Source organism: Gopherus flavomarginatus, chromosome 1 (genome assembly GCF_025201925.1).
Source record: "Gopherus flavomarginatus isolate rGopFla2 chromosome 1, rGopFla2.mat.asm, whole genome shotgun sequence".
Taxonomy (NCBI): Eukaryota; Metazoa; Chordata; order Testudines; family Testudinidae; genus Gopherus; species Gopherus flavomarginatus.
Window position 1 is genome coordinate 45,006,937 of NC_066617.1, and position 19,990 is coordinate 45,026,926.

At 37.8% G+C, this 19,990-nt stretch overlaps 1 protein-coding gene across 4 annotated transcripts in view; it reads left to right on the plus strand.

Moving 5' to 3' along the window:
• The window catches only part of WASL (WASP like actin nucleation promoting factor), an 85,022-nt gene that overhangs the window by 54,992 nt on the left and 10,040 nt on the right, over positions 1-19,990 (plus strand). For all 4 annotated transcript variants that reach the window (XM_050936247.1, XM_050936248.1, XM_050936246.1 and 1 more), the window contains exons 6-10: positions 2,643-2,814; positions 8,126-8,168; positions 8,638-8,791; positions 16,616-17,136; positions 18,751-18,859. In XM_050936247.1, coding sequence (XP_050792204.1) covers positions 2,643-2,814; positions 8,126-8,168; positions 8,638-8,791; positions 16,616-17,136; positions 18,751-18,859 — 999 coding nt within the window. The remainder of the gene's footprint in view (positions 1-2,642; positions 2,815-8,125; positions 8,169-8,637; positions 8,792-16,615; positions 17,137-18,750; positions 18,860-19,990) is intronic.

Consider the following 19,990-nt stretch of genomic DNA (forward strand, 5'->3'; position numbering starts at 1 on the left):
CAGCCTCAGGGTGGAATATGCTCAACCACTCTGGAGATGGCACATGCACAGACTCACAGCACTAGGAACAGTGAGGGATGGATTTTGGATGCCAGCCTCTAACAAACCTCTATACTGAACAAGTGCAAACCGACTTTTCAGTGGCTCATCGCTTAGATAAACTTGGGCAGACTTCCGTGGGGACTGTAAAATGCACATCCCTGGTACTATGACATCCCCCTGCCAAACTTCAAGCTCCTGCTCCAAAGCATAGAGAAATTAGTGTGTCAATGAAAAGTTGTAGGAATTTAACAGTGGTAAGACCAGTGTTTTTCCCAAATCTTGTTTTCTGAAATGGCTGAAATGTTTTAGCTAATACTTTCCAAACCCAGGTCCGCCTGAATCATATGCAGTTTCAGCCCAAAAGATTAAAGTTGTCTAAAGTTATAAGCAACTGACAATAGGGTCTTACAGTGCAAAGTGTTGAGCAGCCTTAACTTTCGGCATTGCTATCAGCTCCACCTATAATTAATTGAAGGTGGAGAAAAATAATATTGACTTCTAGAAATGCAGACAGGTGTATTTGGAAGATATCTTTTTTCCTACAGTGAGAGATTCTAGAAAAACAAGCTAAAAATAATTTTTTTTCTTTTTCAAGACTGCAGATTTACCTTTGTTTCCGTACCTTCGTTATTCAGTCTTTATCATATGATGTGAAATTGCCGATGGTCCAAACAAAATTTAAAAATTGAAGCATTTCTAACACTGTAAAGGATTTTTATGGATATCTGCTACTTAGGTTGTATTCAGTTAACAGTCTGTTGTCCACCAGTGACGTATCTTCCTGAGCTTGAGCAGGGACTAGATAGAATGATCCTTGTGGCTGCCATTTACTTACAACATTAAAGCCCAATCCTGTGAACACTTGTACTGGAATCTAGGACTTGCCATACTTTAATCAGATCTTGAGGTTCATCTAGTCCAGTGTCCTGTCTCGGACAATGGCCAAAAACAATTCAGAGGAAGGTGTAAAAACCCTGTAGGAAGTAGACATGGGATAATCTGTCATATTAAGTCTTGTTCTGGTATCTAATAGTTGTAGATTAGCTTGGGCCTTGAAGCATGAGTTTTAATGTCCCTTCCAAAAAAATTGCATGTGGATCGCTGAACTGAGACAGTAAATGTTTCAAAATCAATGAGACTACCCATGTAAGTAAGCATAAGACTCTCTCATATATGCCTTTTTGGTCTCTTTGCCGTAATCAGATTATTCACCAAACCCTGCTTTTTAAGGCTGCTGCTTCATCTGAATCTCTTTTCTCTGCATCTATTTGTTTGGTTAGTTGTGCTACAATCTATATTACAAGGAGCAAGTAATTCTGAATAGCTCTAAGAGCTTAATTGGGCAACTGAAAAATAATTTGTGGCATGTGTTTTGTGTCCACTTCACTAAGTAGAGTGCTTCTGTAGAACTCGTTATTGTTTTCCTAAAAACCTATGGCCGTGAGAAATAGATCTGTCTTTATAAAGCCCTTTTAACTTGCACTGAAGCATCATCAGTTGAACTACTACATTAATATCCTCTTCTTGAATGATATAGTACAAAAGAATGACTCACTAACAGCATTGGTTTGTACAGATGTACAGGTATATCCTTAGCTGGTAAATTCTCATAGTGGCATTGACCTCAATAAAGAGATGACAGCTTACACAATCTGAGAATTTCATAGAATATCAGGGTTGGAAGGGACCTCAGGAGGTCATCTGTTCCAACCTGCTGCTCAAAGCAGGACCGATCCCCAGATTGTTTGTTTGTTTTTTTTGCCCTAGATCCCTGAATGGTCCCCCTCAAGGATTGAGCTCACAACCCTGGGTTTAGCAGGCCAATGCTCAAACCACTGAGCTATCCTTTCCCCCACATCATTACTCTCCTCTACCTTAGTATCCTCTTAATTATAGTGGAAATATTGACTGGATGAGTCAGAGGACTAAATCCTACTCACCTTACTCACATAAGTGGTCCTATTGACATGAGTAAAGTAAGTTGGAATTGACTTTTGGAGAGTTTTAATTTTTGGCTGCTATCAATCAGAAACAGAGTAGCTATCTGGCTATCTGCTGACCTTTTTAAAAACAAATTTTCTAGGGTCTAGTGAACATCACAGGCGTCTATCATAAAAATTTCAATCATAAATGATAGTCTGAGGTTTCTTGTCTCTAGAGGTCAGTTGTTTGCCATGATATGATGATAGTGTTAGTACACTGCTACTGACTATATAGCATTTAGTGTTCCCTATTTGAAACACAGATCTATGTGCAAGCAAATCTTACTGTTATGCTTCAATGAAAATCATGGAATGAACAAACTTTCTTATTTTTGTTTTGTTTGATTTCTTCTATACAAAAATGATACAAAACAAATGTTCTGTTGGTGAAATTGTTATGGCACTACCCCAAATCAGACTAAAGTTCAGTCCTGTATAATGAATAATTTATCTTGAGCCTCTCTACTGATTCGTAATCTTACACTCAGAACTCAAGCAGAGTACCACATTTGGGGAGCAAATGGGTCCGATATCTGTCAGAATGATCCAGTTGGTAGGTTAAATGTGTAATCCACTTTGGTTAAGTATAGTAGTGAAATCCGTGTCTTCTCTTCATAGGTCCAAGTCTACCAATGGCAACTGTTGATATCAAAAATCCAGAAATTACAACTAACAGATTTTATAATTCACAAGTCAACAATATTTCATATACCAAAGAGATCAAGAAAAAAGGAAAGGTGAAAAAGAAGAGATTGACAAAGGCAGATATTGGAACTCCAAGCAACTTCCAGTAAGGACACTTGTATTACTGTTCGTTTCCCGCTTAGAAAAACAGTTCAGCCACATATATATGGCTTGTTTAAATGGTTGTTAGCAAATTAGCCCTACATTTCAAATTGACTGCTTAATCAACAAATCTTCCTCTTAACAGTTTGTTTGTTAGGTATCATATCTTTTTATATAGCTTAACAGTTCTTTTCTAATTTCATTTCTTTTTACACATGAAATATGTTAGATCTTATTTCACTTGTATTATTTTTTAAAAATTCATATTCATACCATTTTAGATTAATTCTTATCAGTTTCCTGAATAGTAATTTAATAGGATTTAATCTCAATGGTTTTTAAAAATGAAATGTGCATTATCCACTCATTAGCAGGGAAGGAGAAGTAATGACAGATAACACCAAGAAGACTGAGGGGTTTAATGCCTGTTGTGTTTCAGTCTTTCCAAAAAGGTCCATTTTGACCCAGATGCTTAACACAATATTAACAATAAGGAGGAAAAGAACACAAGCTGGAGTAGGGAAAGAACAGGTTAACGAATATTTAAATAAGGTAGATGTGTTCAAGTTTGCAGAGCCTGATGAATTTCACTCTAGGGTACTTAAGGAACTAGCTCAAACAAACTCAGAACCATTAGTGATTTTCTTTGAGAACTCATGGAGGACTGGTGAGAGTCTCAAAGGACTGGAGAAGGGCAAACATGGTAGCTATCTTTACAAGGTGGTACAGAGAGGACTGGGGAATTATAGACCAGTCAGCTTAACTTTGTTACTCAGACATCTGAATAAATTGTTAATCAACAAGAAGATAAGGTAATGTGAATTTGTCAAGAACAAAGCATACCAAACAACCCTAATTTCCTTCTTTGACAGGTTTACTGGCCTAATGTATAGGGGGAATTAGTAGAGATAATATATTTTAATTTTTAGTAAGGATTTTGACACAATCCCACATTACATTCTTGTAAGCAATTAGGGAAATAGGTATAGATGAAATTACTATAAAGTCAGTGTACAACTGGCTCTAAAAAAAGTACTCCATAGTTATCAATGGTTTACTGTCACTCTAGGAGGAAATACCTAGTAGAGCCTTGCCAAGATCTGTCCTTGGTCTGGTACTAGCCGATATTTTTGGTAATTTGGGGTAATGGAGTGGAAAGCATACTTACAAAATTTTCAGATGACACTAAGCTGGGAGAGGTTGCAAGTGCATTGGAATTCAAAATGACCTTCACAAATTGGAGAATTGATCTGAAATACAGGATGAAATTCAGTAGATACAAATGCAAAGCACTACACTAAGGAATAAAAAATCAAATACCCAAATACAAAATCAGGAATAACTGGCTAGGCAGTACTGCAGAAAAGAATCTGAGCATTTTAGTGGGTCACAAATAGAACATCTGTTGCACAAAAGGCAAATGTCATTCTGGTATGTATTTAACAAGAACATTGTATGTAAGATATGGGAGGTAATTGCTCAGCTCTACTCAGCATTTGTGAGGTCTCAGCTTAAGTTGTCAGTACCACACTTAGAGAGATGCGGGCAAATTGGAGAGAGTCCAGAGGAGAGTAATACAAATAAGTTTAGAAAACAGCCTGTGAGGAAACATTTAAAAAAAAAATGTGCAGTTTTTAGTCTTGAGAAAAGATTGGAGGATGGGGGAGGACTTGATAATAGTCTTCAAATATGTAAAAGATTGGTATGAAGAGGATGATTCTTAATCTTCAGGGAGGAATATTTAGGTTAAATATTAGGAAAAAAATTCTGACTATAAAGATGGTTAAGTACTGAAATACGTTACCAAGGGATGTTGTATAAACTCTGTCATTAGAGATTTTTAAGAAGAGGTTAGACAAATAAAAACCCAGGGGAAGTGGGGTGGACTAGGTGACCTCTCAAGGTCTCTTCCAGCCCTGTGTTTATCCACTAGACTTCATAGTCATATTATAGGAATGGGAATGTAAAGAGCCTGAGTTAGCTACAGAAGGCATCCACTTCAGTTCCCTTAATACAAAATCAAGGTTTTCTTCAGTGTGGGCTTATGCCCTTGTCCAGCAATCCTGTTTTTTTGAACCCTCATCCTCCATCACTGGCATGCGGGGATAGACTGGTAAACTTTCCCATGGAACTAGTAGCACTACTGTTATAATAATCTCATGTAATAGTGTTTAGAAAGCATGTGGATTATAATGAGAGCTCAATAAAGGTGAGGAAAGAGAGGATAAAATGTATCCTTTTTCCAAATGTGATGCCTAAGTTTTTTGACGAAGGAATCATTTTATCTGTTTATACAGTATCTAGTACAATGGAGTCCTAGTCCGTGACTGGGGCTCCTAGGCCCGACCAGAATACAAACAATAAAAGAAGCACGACCGCCAGAAAACCAGACAATAGGGAAAAGCTGAACTGCATGGCCTAAAAGAAGGAAAAACTCAAGTAACCATCAGGCCTTAGCTGAAATCCCCAGTGTAGACATCTGTGGCCCACTAATGGTGGAGCTCTGCCGATGTACATCCCTAGCATAGATAAGCAAAATTCATAATAAATGATCAGTTGCACTAGTGGAGTTTATCGTTACTTAAACCAACTCTCTGTTTGCACTAGTGCAGCCACACTAGTGGCTAATCACAGATATTTGTCACAAAGGCAAAATTCCTACTGAAAAAAATCATTGATAAATCTTTGCCATTGTTTTTTACTTTGGTGGGATGTGGTCTTATTGTGTGTGTGTGTGTGTGTGTGTGTGTGTGTGTGTGTGTGTGTGTGTGTAATGTGTATGTATACATACATTATAAGCTTCCCAGTAAAAGTGACCTAGTATTGTGGGATAAATGTTTAATACCTGCTTTTGTTACAAACATAGAGACGTTCTTGTCTTGACAATATCAAGATAGCACAGTTGAATAATTTGGTCCAGCATAGATATAAATAAGTACTGTGGTTGAAGTACTGAACTATTGAGCATCATAACTAGAGCTGGTTGGGAAAATTCCAGTGAAACATTTTTTCATCAGAATTTGCTGATTCCTCAAAAATGAAACACGTCACACTAGCCAGAATCTGGTCGGTTTCCTCATTATTTGATGATGGGCAGCACTGAAGTGATAAGAATCATGTTCATTTCAGTCAATATCTGCAAAGGCTTTCGGGGTCCTTGGTTCTATTTCAACCTGCCAGGGATCTCAGGGAATATATTTTGTGTTGGAAATGCCACATTTTTATCAGCCCAAAAAATATTTCTTGAAACTCAAATTTCACAAACCTAAAACTTGGCTTCTCTGCCAGCTCTAAGCATAATTCATGTTACATATACCTTGTATAAATCAAAGTTGAACCTGAATAATTAAAGGTATCATTTGAAACCAGTTTAGTTAGTTGTGCACCCATGAGTTACCTGAATTGGTTTAAAAAAAAATCCTCTTAGTTACACTATTGCAGCTTTCTTTTGTAGACAAGCCCTTACCTTACACATAATCATAAAACTTGTATGCAAAATATTTTAGCATTTTCATAAAAATTCATTTTTGTTTGTTTATTGGAAAGAGAAATGTAACATTTTCCAAAATAAACTTGGTCAATACATAAAGATAATCTGTGTGATATTTCTCCACATTTTTGTTTTTCCATAGATTTTTTTTTAATTGTTTTTAATACCACTGGCAATAACCATGGATATTTAAGAAACAAATGAGCATACAAATGTTGTTAATTTAGTGCCAGTCATGATCTTCTGTCCACCAGCTGTAAGTCTTTTGAGGAGCAGTGTGAAATACGCAACTAGTTTAAATGTTTAATTTCACTGATAATTTCAGCTGACTTTATACAATAAGTATTAGGAATAAACTGTATATGTAATTATATTTCATATTGATATGAGAGGTGTATATAAATACTTGTAAAATGATTTAGCTAAAATAGCTAGAAATAGCTCATGTCACTTCATATGAATGTTTAGAATAATAGCATGATTAATAAGGGGTTTTTTAGACTAGACTTTTGTTCATTTTGGCCATCTTATCTAAAAGACTTCTAATTATGCTACCTAAAAATGGTCTTTATTACTTTTTGGTCTTAATTTGTATCATTCGTGTAAGGGAATATTTGTATTAGAGTAGCACCTAGAAGCCTTAACCAAGATTGGGACCCCAGTGCGCTAGGCACATATGAAGGCAGTCTTTCTTGATGAACTTAATCTGAAGTATGCTGTTTGGATATCTCCCCAGTGTATTTTTGTGACCATCATGACTTACTCTGTTTGTGCAGAATCTCAGCTTGATTTTTAAAAAGGTGTTTTTAAGTCCTTGTTTTTGTCAGAAGACGTTCCAAATATGTAATGCTTGTAAACTAATGTAGTGCTGCCTTCCTGATTCTGTAGGCAGCCTGAAACAGTGGCTTGGAGAGGTGTGAACTCTTGTCTCCTATTAATCTCATGGGAATGTCAAATAAAATGCTGGCGCACAAATGTCAACACTGACTATTTTAGTGGATGGAAGGGTATGGGAGAGACACCTGGGCTGATGAGAACTGGGAATTGCTTAGGGAAGGAAATGCAGCATAGAACAGAAACACTAAGCGAAGGAAAAGGGAGAAAGGAGCAGTAGGTGAGGAAAAGAAACAGAGCAAAAATGGTGGTGGCCCAAAGGAGGAGGGCCAGCATACTTTCCCACTGTGTGGTATTGAACGTGACAATAAGTAACTTAAATAATAGTAGCAGAAGTGTAGTTACTGTATAAAAGCCAAAATCTATCCTTGATGTTTGGGGGGAGGGATAGCTCAGTGGTTCAAGCATTGGCCTAGCTAAACCAAGGGTTGTGAGTTCAATCCTTGAGGGGGCCACTTACAGATCTGCAGCAAAAATCAGTACTTGGTCCTGCTAGTGAAAGCAGGGAGCTGGACTCAATGACCTTTCAAGATCCCTTCTAGTTCTAGGAGATATAGGTATATCTCCAATTATTTAAAAAAAAAAAAAAGCCCCCAGTTAACATCAATGTATTATTCTGGGGTATGTAGTCCTAAATTTATGCCACACTCCATAACCAAAAGTAATGGAATTCAGTCCTTCCCACCAAATGAGTGTGACTCATGATCTGGATGAACAAGACAACAGATGGGAGAAAAAGTATTTTGTAGCGCATAATACAAATGGAGATCTGAAGCACTGAGAGGTGTTAATTGTTGACTTACCCAGTGTCTCACAAAAAGACTATGACATAACCTAATACTGAACCCAGAGTTCCTGGAGTCCTAGTCCAGTGTTCTAACCACAAGACTGCCATTTCTCTGACATGGATTTCTTTAATTTTGCTTTTTAGACACATTGGACACGTTGGTTGGGATCCAAACACTGGTTTTGATGTAAGTAACTTCAGCATTGTACATAACATATCAGATGGTTAAAAGCATCATGTTTTTGACTAAGGTGTCCAAGAATGGTATCAAAAACTAAAAGTTCCATCGTAAACCATGCAAATCATGGCTTCTGTGATGCTACAGAATGATGCATTCTGGAAAAATTATATGTGGAGAGAAAATACTAAAAAGATTTGGGGCAGGGGGGAATTGTAGAAAACTAGCTAATTCTTAAATTTTGTGCTTAATATTTTCTTTCCACACTAAGAGAAGTCTGTTCTTATTAAGGAATTCAACACAGCAATCTGTGCTTGAGTCTCATTTTTTGTTTAGCTGTTCCTCTTAGCTAGATGGGATTTTTTTTAACCAAAAAAAGGTTTATAAATAAAATAAGAATCTTTCTTTTATTTGTTTACTTCAGACGAGAAAAAACAGTATCCATCAATAATTATAGAACTAAGTGTCTGAATTGCAGGTGAACAACTTGGACCCGGAACTGAAAAAACTGTTTGATCTGTGTGGAATTTCAGAGGCTCAATTAAAAGACAAAGAAACATCGAAGGTGATATATGATTTCATTGAAAAAACAGGAGGCGTAGAAGCTGTTAAAAATGAGCTGCGTAGGCAAGGTAAGTCTTCAGCAACTAATGCATCAGACTGAGCTATTTGACTTAAGGATTTAAAAACGTTACTCATGTGAAGCAGTTTCTGGAAGTCTTCTCATGCCTTTACTTTGGAATAGAAATTGGATATTGAGTTTGAGATTTCTGTGCATTACAGTACACTACATAAGTGTCCCAGTGTCACCCATGAGTATAGTTCTAAAATATTTCTCTTTATGATCAAAATGTTTTGCATGTCACAAGTAATTTTCAGTAACACTTTCACTGACTGCAAAGCTATGCAATATCTCCCATCTGAATTTAAAGTAGTTTCCATTACATATTTTATTTTTGGTCTTTCAAAATCATAACTATTTAAAGATAGAATTCAAGAAATCCATTGCTGCTGTCAGTTCAAAGTAAAGAACATAGTTGAGTCATCAAATGTGGGAGAGACAGATATGTGTCTGATGCAAACTTAAGTTTACTAGTACAGTGGGTTATGAACCTTCTAATATACAAAGGTCTGCAGCTTGTTCTCCTTTTAACTCAAGTAGTGGAACTATTGCTTGGTAATCAAAGGGTCTCTGAGCTAAGTTTCTACTGGAACTTTATACCTAAATGAGCCATTTCCAGCATACTACTACTTAATGTATTTAAGAATGGCCATACTGGCTCAGACCAAAGGTCCTATCTAGCCCAGTATCCTGTCTTCTGACAGTGATCAATTCCAGGTGCCCCAGAGGGAATGGACAGAACATTCCCTGTCTGGCAAACAGAGTCGAGGGACACCATCCCTGCCTATCCTGGCTAATAGCCCTTGATGGACCTATCCTCCGTGAACTTATCTAGTTCTTTTTTGAACCCTGTTATAGTCTTGGCCTTCACAGCATCCTCTGGTAAGGAGTTCCACAGGTTGACGGTGCATTGTGTGGAAAAAATACTTCCTTTTGTTTGTTTTTAAACCTGCTGCCTATTAATTTCATTTGGTGACTCATAATTCTTATATTATGAGAAGAAGTAAATAACACTTCCCTATTTACTTTCTCTACACCAGTCATTATTTTATAGATCTCTATCATATTCTCCCCCTCCCCCGTCATTCCTTTCTAAGCTGAAAAGTCAGCCTTATTAATCTCTCCCCATACGGAAGCCGTTCCATACCCCTAATAATTTTTGTGGCCCTTTTCTGAACCTTTTCCATCTCCAGTATATCTATTTTGCAATGAGGCAACTACATCTGCATGCAGTATTCAAGATGTGGGCATACCATGGATTTACATAGAGGCAATATGATATTTTCTGTCTTCTTATCTATCCCTTTCTTAATGATTCCCAACATTGTTAGCCTTTTTGACTGCCGCTGCACATTGAGTGGATGTTTTCAGATAACTATCCACAATGACAAAGATCTTTCTTGAGTGGTAACAGCTAATTTAGACCCCCCATAATATAGATAGTTGGGATTATGTTTTCCAATGTGTTTTACTTTGCATTTATCAACATTGAATTTCATCTGCCATTTTGTTGCCCAGTCACTCAGTTGTATGACATCGTTTTGTAGTTCTTCACAGTCTGCTTTCGACTTAACTATCATGAGTAGTTTTGTATCATCTGCAGATTTTGCCACCTCAGTGTTTACCCCTTTTTCCAGATCATTTATAACTATATTGAATCGTATTGGTCCCAGTACAGACCCCAGAGGGACACCACTGTTTATCTCTCTCCATTCAAATATTTGTTGCCATTATATTTATCTGCTGTTTTTCATAACATCTTAATGTAACTATGGTGATGGGAACGTGTAATGACATGTCATTCTGCTAAAAATACATTGATATTATCAGAATTCAAAATAATTCCCTGATTATTTTTCAGGAGTATTGATATTAATGCTGTTGGAATTACAGTAGTTTCAGGCTGTAAATTGCTTCATATTAGTTCGGTAACTTATTACATTTATTCTCTAGGTCCCCCACGTTGGAGTGGTATGTATTTAAGCATATATCACTAAAAAAATATGTATGTTGTGACTGCGTGGCCCTTACTTAATGGATAAGAAGTGTTAGACCAAAAACTCATTTATTAACAATAAGACACAGTAATTGTGACACGAAAAAAATCTAGTCAAAAACTACCTTTCTGTGTTGGTTTACCGTTGAAATTTGGCTTGGATTAGGACTTTATATGAAAACATTGGATTTGCAAATTTCCAATTGTATTTCTCGCCTTTAAAAGTTTGAGTCTCCTTTAATCTTAAAATATGTATAAAGTACCGAATTTTGAAAGTGCCTGACCATGTTAGTCTTTGAGTTGTTTCTTTACTTGTCCTTGGTGTTTTACAGATAGCGTACAATGCTAGCTTTTACAACGTGTGCATGAACTTAAAAGTTCCACCACTTTGCATGGGTGTAGTTAAACAAAGAGCTGCTGCCTCATCTTAGCATGCATGACAAATAAGATGGGGGGCCTCCTTTGTGTTAGAAGTAGCTCAATAATCCTAAAGGTCTTAACTTTGTCAGCTAGAATGCTTTTATCTGTAACTATTACACGCAATATACAAGGAAATGTTTAATCTTGACTGCAGTTTGAAGTGCTTTGTGATTTTTTTCACTGAAAAACCCTCTCTCCTCTACTTTCCTTCCCTCCCCCCCAATTTTTCATTTTCTGTGTTTTATTGCAAGATTCTCTGTGCTTATGGATGGCATTAGGCCTGACAGGATGCTGGGTAGAGGTTTGAGTCCATTCTGCGGCTAGCTGATTTTGAAATAGAAGTCATTTGTCTTGGGTTTCTTTCCCCTAACACTTGCAGAGTTGATGAGGTTTTTTAGCAAGGCTGTTTTCATTAGAAGGTTTTAAGAAACTTTGGACATAACTATTGGCAAAAATAGAGTAATTTTGGTTCAGTTAGCTTTTATCAAGACAGATATATCTTTTGCTTGGAATGTTTCACTTATGTTTTTTTCTCTTAAACTTCTGAGATACTCATCATTCTGTTTTCTGGTGTGAGGTTCCTCTCACTTTTTGAGTTGTACAGTTTTGAAAATCCATAAGGCGTTCAGCCATTCCCTTGGTGGTATGTAACATTTGTTCAACAAACCTCTTACTTTTAATGCAGGTGAGCCTCAGACCCTCAGACTCTTATTTCCATAGTCATCAGGTTGGCGGTTTCACTATGCTGTCTGGGATATGGCATGTTTTGCCCCTCTAGATATGACTCTAATGCATGTGGTAGATAAGTTTTCTCTGTAAGTCAGAGAGACTTTAACACCATTCTGTCAAGGAAAGTGGACTGCAGTAAGTTATGGAGGCAGCACAAATTCTGAAGCATGGCAAAGTTGTATATTTTTCCAGTAATCCAGAAAAATATACATATCTTCTTACTGAAGATGTTACATATGGTGACAGTGACCTCTAGTGGCCAAAGGGGAATATTTCCCCAGTGCAGCCCATACTCATGATACCAAGGGTGTTGGCAGCATTGATTTCTGATGCAATAAATCAGTGAAGCTAAGGTGTGGGCAGGGAATAGAATATCCCCCTTTCCTCTTTTTTGGAAGGAAGGGGGAGGTAATAACGAGGAGAGGAGAGGAAGTGAATGTTGAACTCCGTTGGCACACACCTTTTCTTGTCAATGCTTTTCCTGCTTCACGTTCAGGAGGAATGGTTGGGAGCCCTTGAATCTTCCCAGTGAGATTCAGGGGTTCCCAGTCAATCTTCCCTGTGCCTCCTACAGTTCCTGCTTCAAATTCCTCTTCCTGGTGATTTGACTATAATCAAACCTCGTACTTTGGGCATCAACCAGTCACAGGGGTCAGGAAGTGCCATCCCCACCCCCTGTGCATAATTGGCCAGATGTGTTTTGGTAGTTTTTTCTTTGGAGTATTGGGAATTGGCCTCATCTGAACTCTGGACATGAGATGGGATGGACCAGTGCTCTGAGGAGGTACAGATAATAATCTTTCTTAGATGCCTGGCTCGTATGTCTTGCTCACATGCTCAAAGACAAATGATCAGCAGATGTGGGGTCTGGAAGGAATTTCCCACAGCTCATATTGACAGGTACACTAGGATTTTTTTCTAGGGCTGTCAATTAATCGCAGTTAACTCACACAATTAACTGAAAAAAATTATGAAAAATAAAAAGAATCATAATTAATTGCACTGTTAAATAATAGAATACCAATTGAAATGTGTTAAATATTTTGGATGTTTTTCTATATTTTCAAATATATTGGTTTCTGTTACAACACAGAATATACAGTGTACACTGCTCACTTTATATTTTTGATTACTAATATTTGCACTGTCAAAATGATAAACAAAATAAACAGTATTTTTTTTTTCAATTCACCTCATACAAGTACTGTAGTGCAATCTCTTTATTGTGAAAGTGCAACTTACAAATGTGCATTTGTTTTGATTTTTTGTTTTTTGGGTTTTTTTTACACAATTGAACTCAGAAATAAAACAATGGAAAACTCTAGAGCCTATAAGTCCGCTCAGTCCTACTGCTTGTTCAACCAAACAAACAAGTTCGTTTACATTTGGTGGAGATAATGCTGCCCACTTCTTATTTACCGTGTCACCTGAAAGTGAGACATTCAGTGCACTGTTGTATCTGGCATCACAAGATATTTACGTGTCAGATTCGCTAAAGATTCATATTCCTCTTCATGCTTTGGCCATCATTCCAGAAGACATGCTTCCATGTTGAAGCTTGTTAAAAAAAATTGATGCATTAAATTTGTAACTGAACTCACATGGAGAATAGTATGTCTCCTGCTCTGTTTTACCTGCATTCTGCCATAAATTTCATGTTATAGCAGTCTTGGATGATGACCCAGCACATGTTGTTCTAAGAACACTTTCACTGCAGATTTGACAAAAGGCAAAGGTGGTACCAATGTGGGATTTCTAAAAGTAGCATCAGCACTTGACCCAAGGTTTAAGAATCTGACATGCTGTCTAAAATCTGAGAGGGTCGAGGTGTGGAGCATGCTTTCAGAAGTCTTAAAAGAGAGACTCTGATGCGGAAACTACAGAACTCAAACCACCAAAAAAAAAAAAATCAACCTTCTGCTGGTGGCATCTGACTCAGATGATGAAAATGAACATGCATCAGTCCACTCTACTTTGGATTGTTATCGAGCAAAATCTGTCGTCATTATGGGCACATGTCCTCTGGAATGGTGGTTGAAGCATCAAGGGACATATGAATCTTTAGCACATCCGGCACGTAAATAACTTGTGACACCAGCTGCAACAATGCAATGCAAATGTCTTACTTTCAGGTGACGTAAATAAGAAGCAAGCAGCATTATCTCCTGCAAATGTAAACAAGCTTGTTTGTCTGAGCGATTGGCTGAACAAGAAGTAGGACTGAGTGGACCTGTAGGTGCTAAAGTTTTACATTGTTTTGTTTGAGTGCAGTTATTCTTGTACATAATTCTATATTTGTAAGTTCAACTTCCATGATAAAGAGATTGCACTATAGTACTTGTAATGGGAGAATTGAAATACTGTTTCTTTTGTTTTTTTACAGGTCAAATATTTGTAATAAAAAATATATAAAATGAGCCGTGTACACTTTGTATTCTGTTTAATTGAAATCAATATGTTTGAAAATATAGAAAACATCCAAAAATATTTAAATAAATGATATTTTATTAACAGTGCAATTAATTGTGATTAATGTTTTTAATTACTTGACAGCCCTAATTTTTTCACCTTTCCTTGTAGCATAGATCGCTGGTAGGTTTATGGGAGCTTATCTCAACAATTCAGTTTCCTGACATTGCAGGTACTGCAAGCATTGATAGCACCTCAGTCTCTCCTGTTCTTTTTCTGTGGCATATAACAGCTTGATCTTTTGAGTTACAGTAAAGCATTTCAGTCCTCAAGTTATTGACCTAGGTGTAGAGGCAGCTGGATGAAATTTAATGCCTTGTGATGTACAGACTAAATCCAATAATGGCCCTTCTGGTCGTAAACTTTATGAAACTTCCTATTATGAACCCCTCCCTCTTCTTGCGAGGTAGGGAGGGAGCTCTAGCTCTGCATTTCGCAGGACAGAGGAGCTGAGCTTACACCTTCAACTCCTCCTCTTGTACGTCACCCTTCCAGAGCCCCAGGACTTCACATAACATGCTTTCTTCCAAAGCATAACAAATTAAAAGAATGCACATTCTTCTCAAACAACCTAAAGACCATCCATCTAGCTAAGTGTTTAAATAAAGTAAACAAACTATAGTATCACACAAGCCATTAAAAGAAGCCCAGTTGAAAGTAAAGTGATACTATGCTGTGGAAGATAACTATTGTTCACATAAACTCATTTCAATACAAAATTCAGTTAAGCTAAAGAGTTATCAAAAATGTATTCAGGCAGACATCTAAAAAGTCATTTCCTTCTGTCATTCTTTCACATAAGGATATTGTTATGAAGAATAAATTTGTCATGATCTGAGCAAGATGAGAGGCGGTTCAAAAAATAACAAATCCGCATCTACAAGTTATAAATAACTTCAGATTCACTTTGAGTGGTGACACTCAAACTGTAAGAGTTGAACCATCACATGGGCAATAGAGCATTTTTTCTATCAGATAAATGGAGAAGCATCAAAATTTAATTTTCCACAGTTATATGTGTCTGTCCATCCAGGACTAATGTTTATCTGTTCAAGCACCTCTGGAGAGCTCAGGACACACAATCACAGAAAAATAAGATCTTCCCAATGTGAAACTCTCTATACATCCAATATTAACTCTAAAACTTGTCTCAGAAAAGGCCTGAGTACAAAGATGGGTTATTGAATAACACAAAATATGCTGAACTATCAAAATGCACATATGCTGTCTCTAGGACAGAGTATTTTCAAATATGGAAATTAGAAGCATTGAAATACTTCATTAGATAGAACCATAGACTAACTGGTGTATAATCCAATTTTGTGTACATAATCTATGTGGGGTAGAGGGCAGGTTCTAATAAACACTAGTTTGAAACGTATATTACATGCCATATTAAAAACTGTTGACCAAGAAACATTGCCTATAACTTGAGATGCTGTATCTGCAGCACTGTTTAATCCTAACAGGTTTGGTTTAATGTGCATTGCTGAGAGTAAATTCTTAAGATAGCAATTGTTTGCTATTGGCCTGCACAACAACATAACTGTACGTGCAATATAGTGTGCCATCTTGTCTTAGCAAGAAGCTAATTATGGTCGCTTTTGTTAGTATTATCAGAAAAATGTTAGAATTACTAACAAGCCATGCTCTTTAAAAATACACATTTCCCTAATTTTGAAAAAATATACTATTCTCTCCATATTTAGGGTAATTACTAGGTTTCCATTTGAGTAATTTTGACCTGCTCACCCTTAACTTAGCAAAAACTAAATATTCCTGAAATCTTACCTGTGTATCTGAGGTGAATGTCTTGGAAAGCTTAATGTTAACTTCCTAAAATATTTCCCTATACAAAAAGGACTATGGATATTCAGGGAAATTCATACCCAATGATATAACAGAAGCCACTCATCAAGAGCCAGCTTATGGTTTATAGCTTTCTTTTTTTAACAAATATAGTGCAGTGCTGATAGCTGGTGTCATATGAGTTCTTTTCCTTTAAAATACATGAGAAAGATGACATGGACGATATTTTCAGCATAACAAGATCAGGACTAGTAAAATGTGTACAGGCACAGAGATCCTTGTAAAAGACATGGCAAAGGTGTTTTGGCACTGTTACATTTTACTCCTTCCTATGCATCTCAGATGGAATGACTTGGGATAAGAATTTTGTGTAGTATATAACTAGGCACTATCTTATGTGTTTTGTTTCAGCTCCACCACCGCCACCACCATCCAGAGGAGGACCCCCTCCTCCTCCACCACCACCTCCACATAGCTCAGGTCCTCCTCCTCCTCCTGCAAGGGGAAGAGGAGCTCCACCTCCTCCTCCTTCAAGAGCTCCCACAGCAGCACCTCCACCCCCACCTCCATCTAGACCAGGTTCAGCAATGCCCCCTCCTCCTCCAAACAGGATGTATCCTCCACCACCTCCAGTGCACTCATCATCTGCACCAGCTGGCCCACCTCCACCGCCTCCACCACCAGCAAGTGGATCATGTGTGCCGCCGCCGCCGCCTCCACCACCTCCCCCTCCTGGTCCTCCTCCACCACCTGGCTTCACTTCAGAGGTTGATAACCAATTTCCAGCTTCTGCAGGAAACAAAGCAGCACTGTTAGATCAAATCAGAGAAGGGGCCCAGTTAAAGAAAGTAGAACAGAACAGTCGACCTGTATCCAGCTCAGGAAGAGATGCGCTTTTAGACCAGATACGACAGGGTATACAGCTGAAGTCGGTAAGTATCTACTGTTTGTCATCTTCTAAATTTCCAAAATTATTTAGAGCAATAGCCAATGGGTTGGGTTTTTGTTTGTTTTTGGTTTTGGTAGGGGTCGTGGGGAATTGGCATGTTGTGTATATTTTTTTTGTCTTTTTTTTGATAAATCCTAGGCCACCTTTCTTTAATATTATGTCTTGGCTGTTGCCACACCATAATTAAAATTAATTCTCTATTTCTAATATTTATGACTCTTGGCCCACCTCTGAAATCCTTAAAGGAGATCATGGCTACAAAACTCTGGTGTGATCTATGGTTGTGTCCGTCAGACAATTTTTCCATTATTTTTTAGGCAAATCAAATCCTTTTTTTTTCAGTGACACTTTAAATAATAATCATTGAATAAATCTTCTAGATTTTAGTTTGAAAACAGAAATTAAAATTTAATTTATTGGAATTATCTAGTGTAGATTTAACATGCAGTCCCACACCTCTGATGTTGCAATCAAATTACTAAATCAACATTTAATAAAAAATGTAATGTCAGCATGGCACATGAGGTTGTGGTGATCTTTGCCAGGAGCATCCATACTTTAATAAAGTTTTCTGAAGAACTGTAGAGGATGAGTTCCATGGGAGACAACACCTGGATTTCTCCTTATGCTCCACTTCTCGTCACTGTTTCCCGATCCTTACTGTTTCACATCCTCATAGCTCTGCACCAGCTTTCAACTCTTCTCCTAATGCATGTATACAAACACCCTTCGTTCTGACCGCTTTTCTCAGTCTGTAGCTCCAAGAGTCCCTCTGCCAGTGCAGCAGGCATTCTCATTCTTGTCAGATCCGTTCTCAAACCGCTCTGCACCATCTCTCATCTTGCTGTCACAGTCTTTTTAAAAAAAAAAAAAAAAGCAACAACAAAAACACCTGAATTTGTAACATTTGTTGATGGTGCAATGCTCACGTAATATTTGTTTCTTTCCTTACCCCGGATCCTTGCCTGGTCTGCTTCTAGATTTTTCTGAGCATGTTCTATGCTCTTTGGGACAGACCAGGTCTTTCTGTAAAGCACCATGCAAAAGTATGGAGATGTATTAGTACTAATAGACTTGTTAATACATGGGTGCAGTACCCAATTTTATAAATCCCTACTAGGGAGATGCAGGACTTATCTGCCTAGGTTAGGATCTAGTTAACAAACTTGAGCAAAAAATTTTCATAAGTTTTCTGTTATCTCGAACATAGAACATTATGCAACTGAACAAGGCTTGCCTATTCAGATACATTACGGAGCTTTCCCTCAGTTGTGGAGGTCTCTTCCTGATGATAATAAGGCTTGCCGAGTGTAGTTGTATGTATTTAATCATCACTGTGTCAATCACAGTATTGACTAACTGGAACTATGTTGTCATGCAAAAAACAGTGGGAGAATTTGTATTTAGAAAACATGGAGTTTCCGAGCTTTCTTTTTTCTTAGTATTCTTAGCTCTAGCTATATCTGAGGTTGTAGTTTCAACAAATTTCTAATCTCCCTCCATAATTGAAAATGTTTTCAATTTTCTTAGAGGATTTGCCTGGAAATATAAAGGTTCTCCGTTTAATTATATCATAGCATTGTATTCTTCTTTCAAGGTATCTGATGGCCAAGAGCCTGTGCCACCCACAGCTGCGCCAACCTCAGGAATTGTGGGTGCATTAATGGAGGTTATGCAGAAAAGGAGCAAAGCCATTCATTCTTCAGGTAGGTTTGTGGAAACTTTTTTGCTTTGGTGTCAAAGAGTAGGTGTTAATATACTGTGGACCATGAAATGTTAATTACATTTGGTTTTTTTTCATGATGACTGTACTGAATTTTAGATGTATAGTGAAACAGAATATGCCAGACCTAGCCACTGGCCCATCTTCAGTAGTCTAGCATACTTCATCAGGAAATGGCCAGTGTTTTGTACTTTGCAGTAATGCTGTATTGAAAATTACCAGTTAAGACTAGCCACCACCTGATGTAAAATCTTAGAATATAGAAGGTGATTACTAATTATGTCTGATCTTAAATGTAATTATTTTGTCCAGCCCAGTGTTTGGTGCAATACCAGATTAATGAACACTGCATACAGGAGTCCTTCATTCAGAAAAACCTTTAATTGCCAGAGAGTCTGTTTCTAACTGAAGATGCATCTGTTAGAACTATAACTATGCTCTTTGAATGTCAGGTTCTGCCCAAACAATAAGTAACTACCATCACTTGCTCATGCCTGCCTTGTTGCAACTTTGTTGTTAATGCTATGGGTACAGCTGTTTTGCTGTATCGCTTCATTTTGCCAAATCTTCCCTTGCTGCCTGCAGATACCCCTACTTTGATATCCACAGATCGCTTTGCAGTTTAATTCTGTGTGTGAACATTTTGATTAGTTTGGTTCTATCTTTGTGTGGGAACCTTCTAATTTTGATGTCCTCTGCAAACTTGATCACTGTCGAATTTACTCCAGAGAAACATCGCAAGGACATTAAGTACAATGCCATGCCCTCCTTAGCTGATTTAAAAAAAAAAAAAAAAAAAATTCAGCTAGTCAAAAAATAATTCTAGACATTCTAGCAATTCTGGACTGCACTACCACGAGCAGCAAACAATACTATTTGAAGACTGAAACATACTTCACACTTAGGCGGATATAGCTTCACCAGGGGCGGCTCTAGGCATTTTGCCGCTCCAAGCACCAAGCTGCAGGACCAGCGGACCCTCCGCAGGCACGCCTGCGGGACGTCCTCGGAAGCCACGGGACCACGCCGAAGGCAGCCTGCCTGCCACCCTCGCAACGCTGGCAGAGTGCCCCCCGCAGCTTGCCGCCCGAAGCTTGGCGTGGTGGGGCCTGGA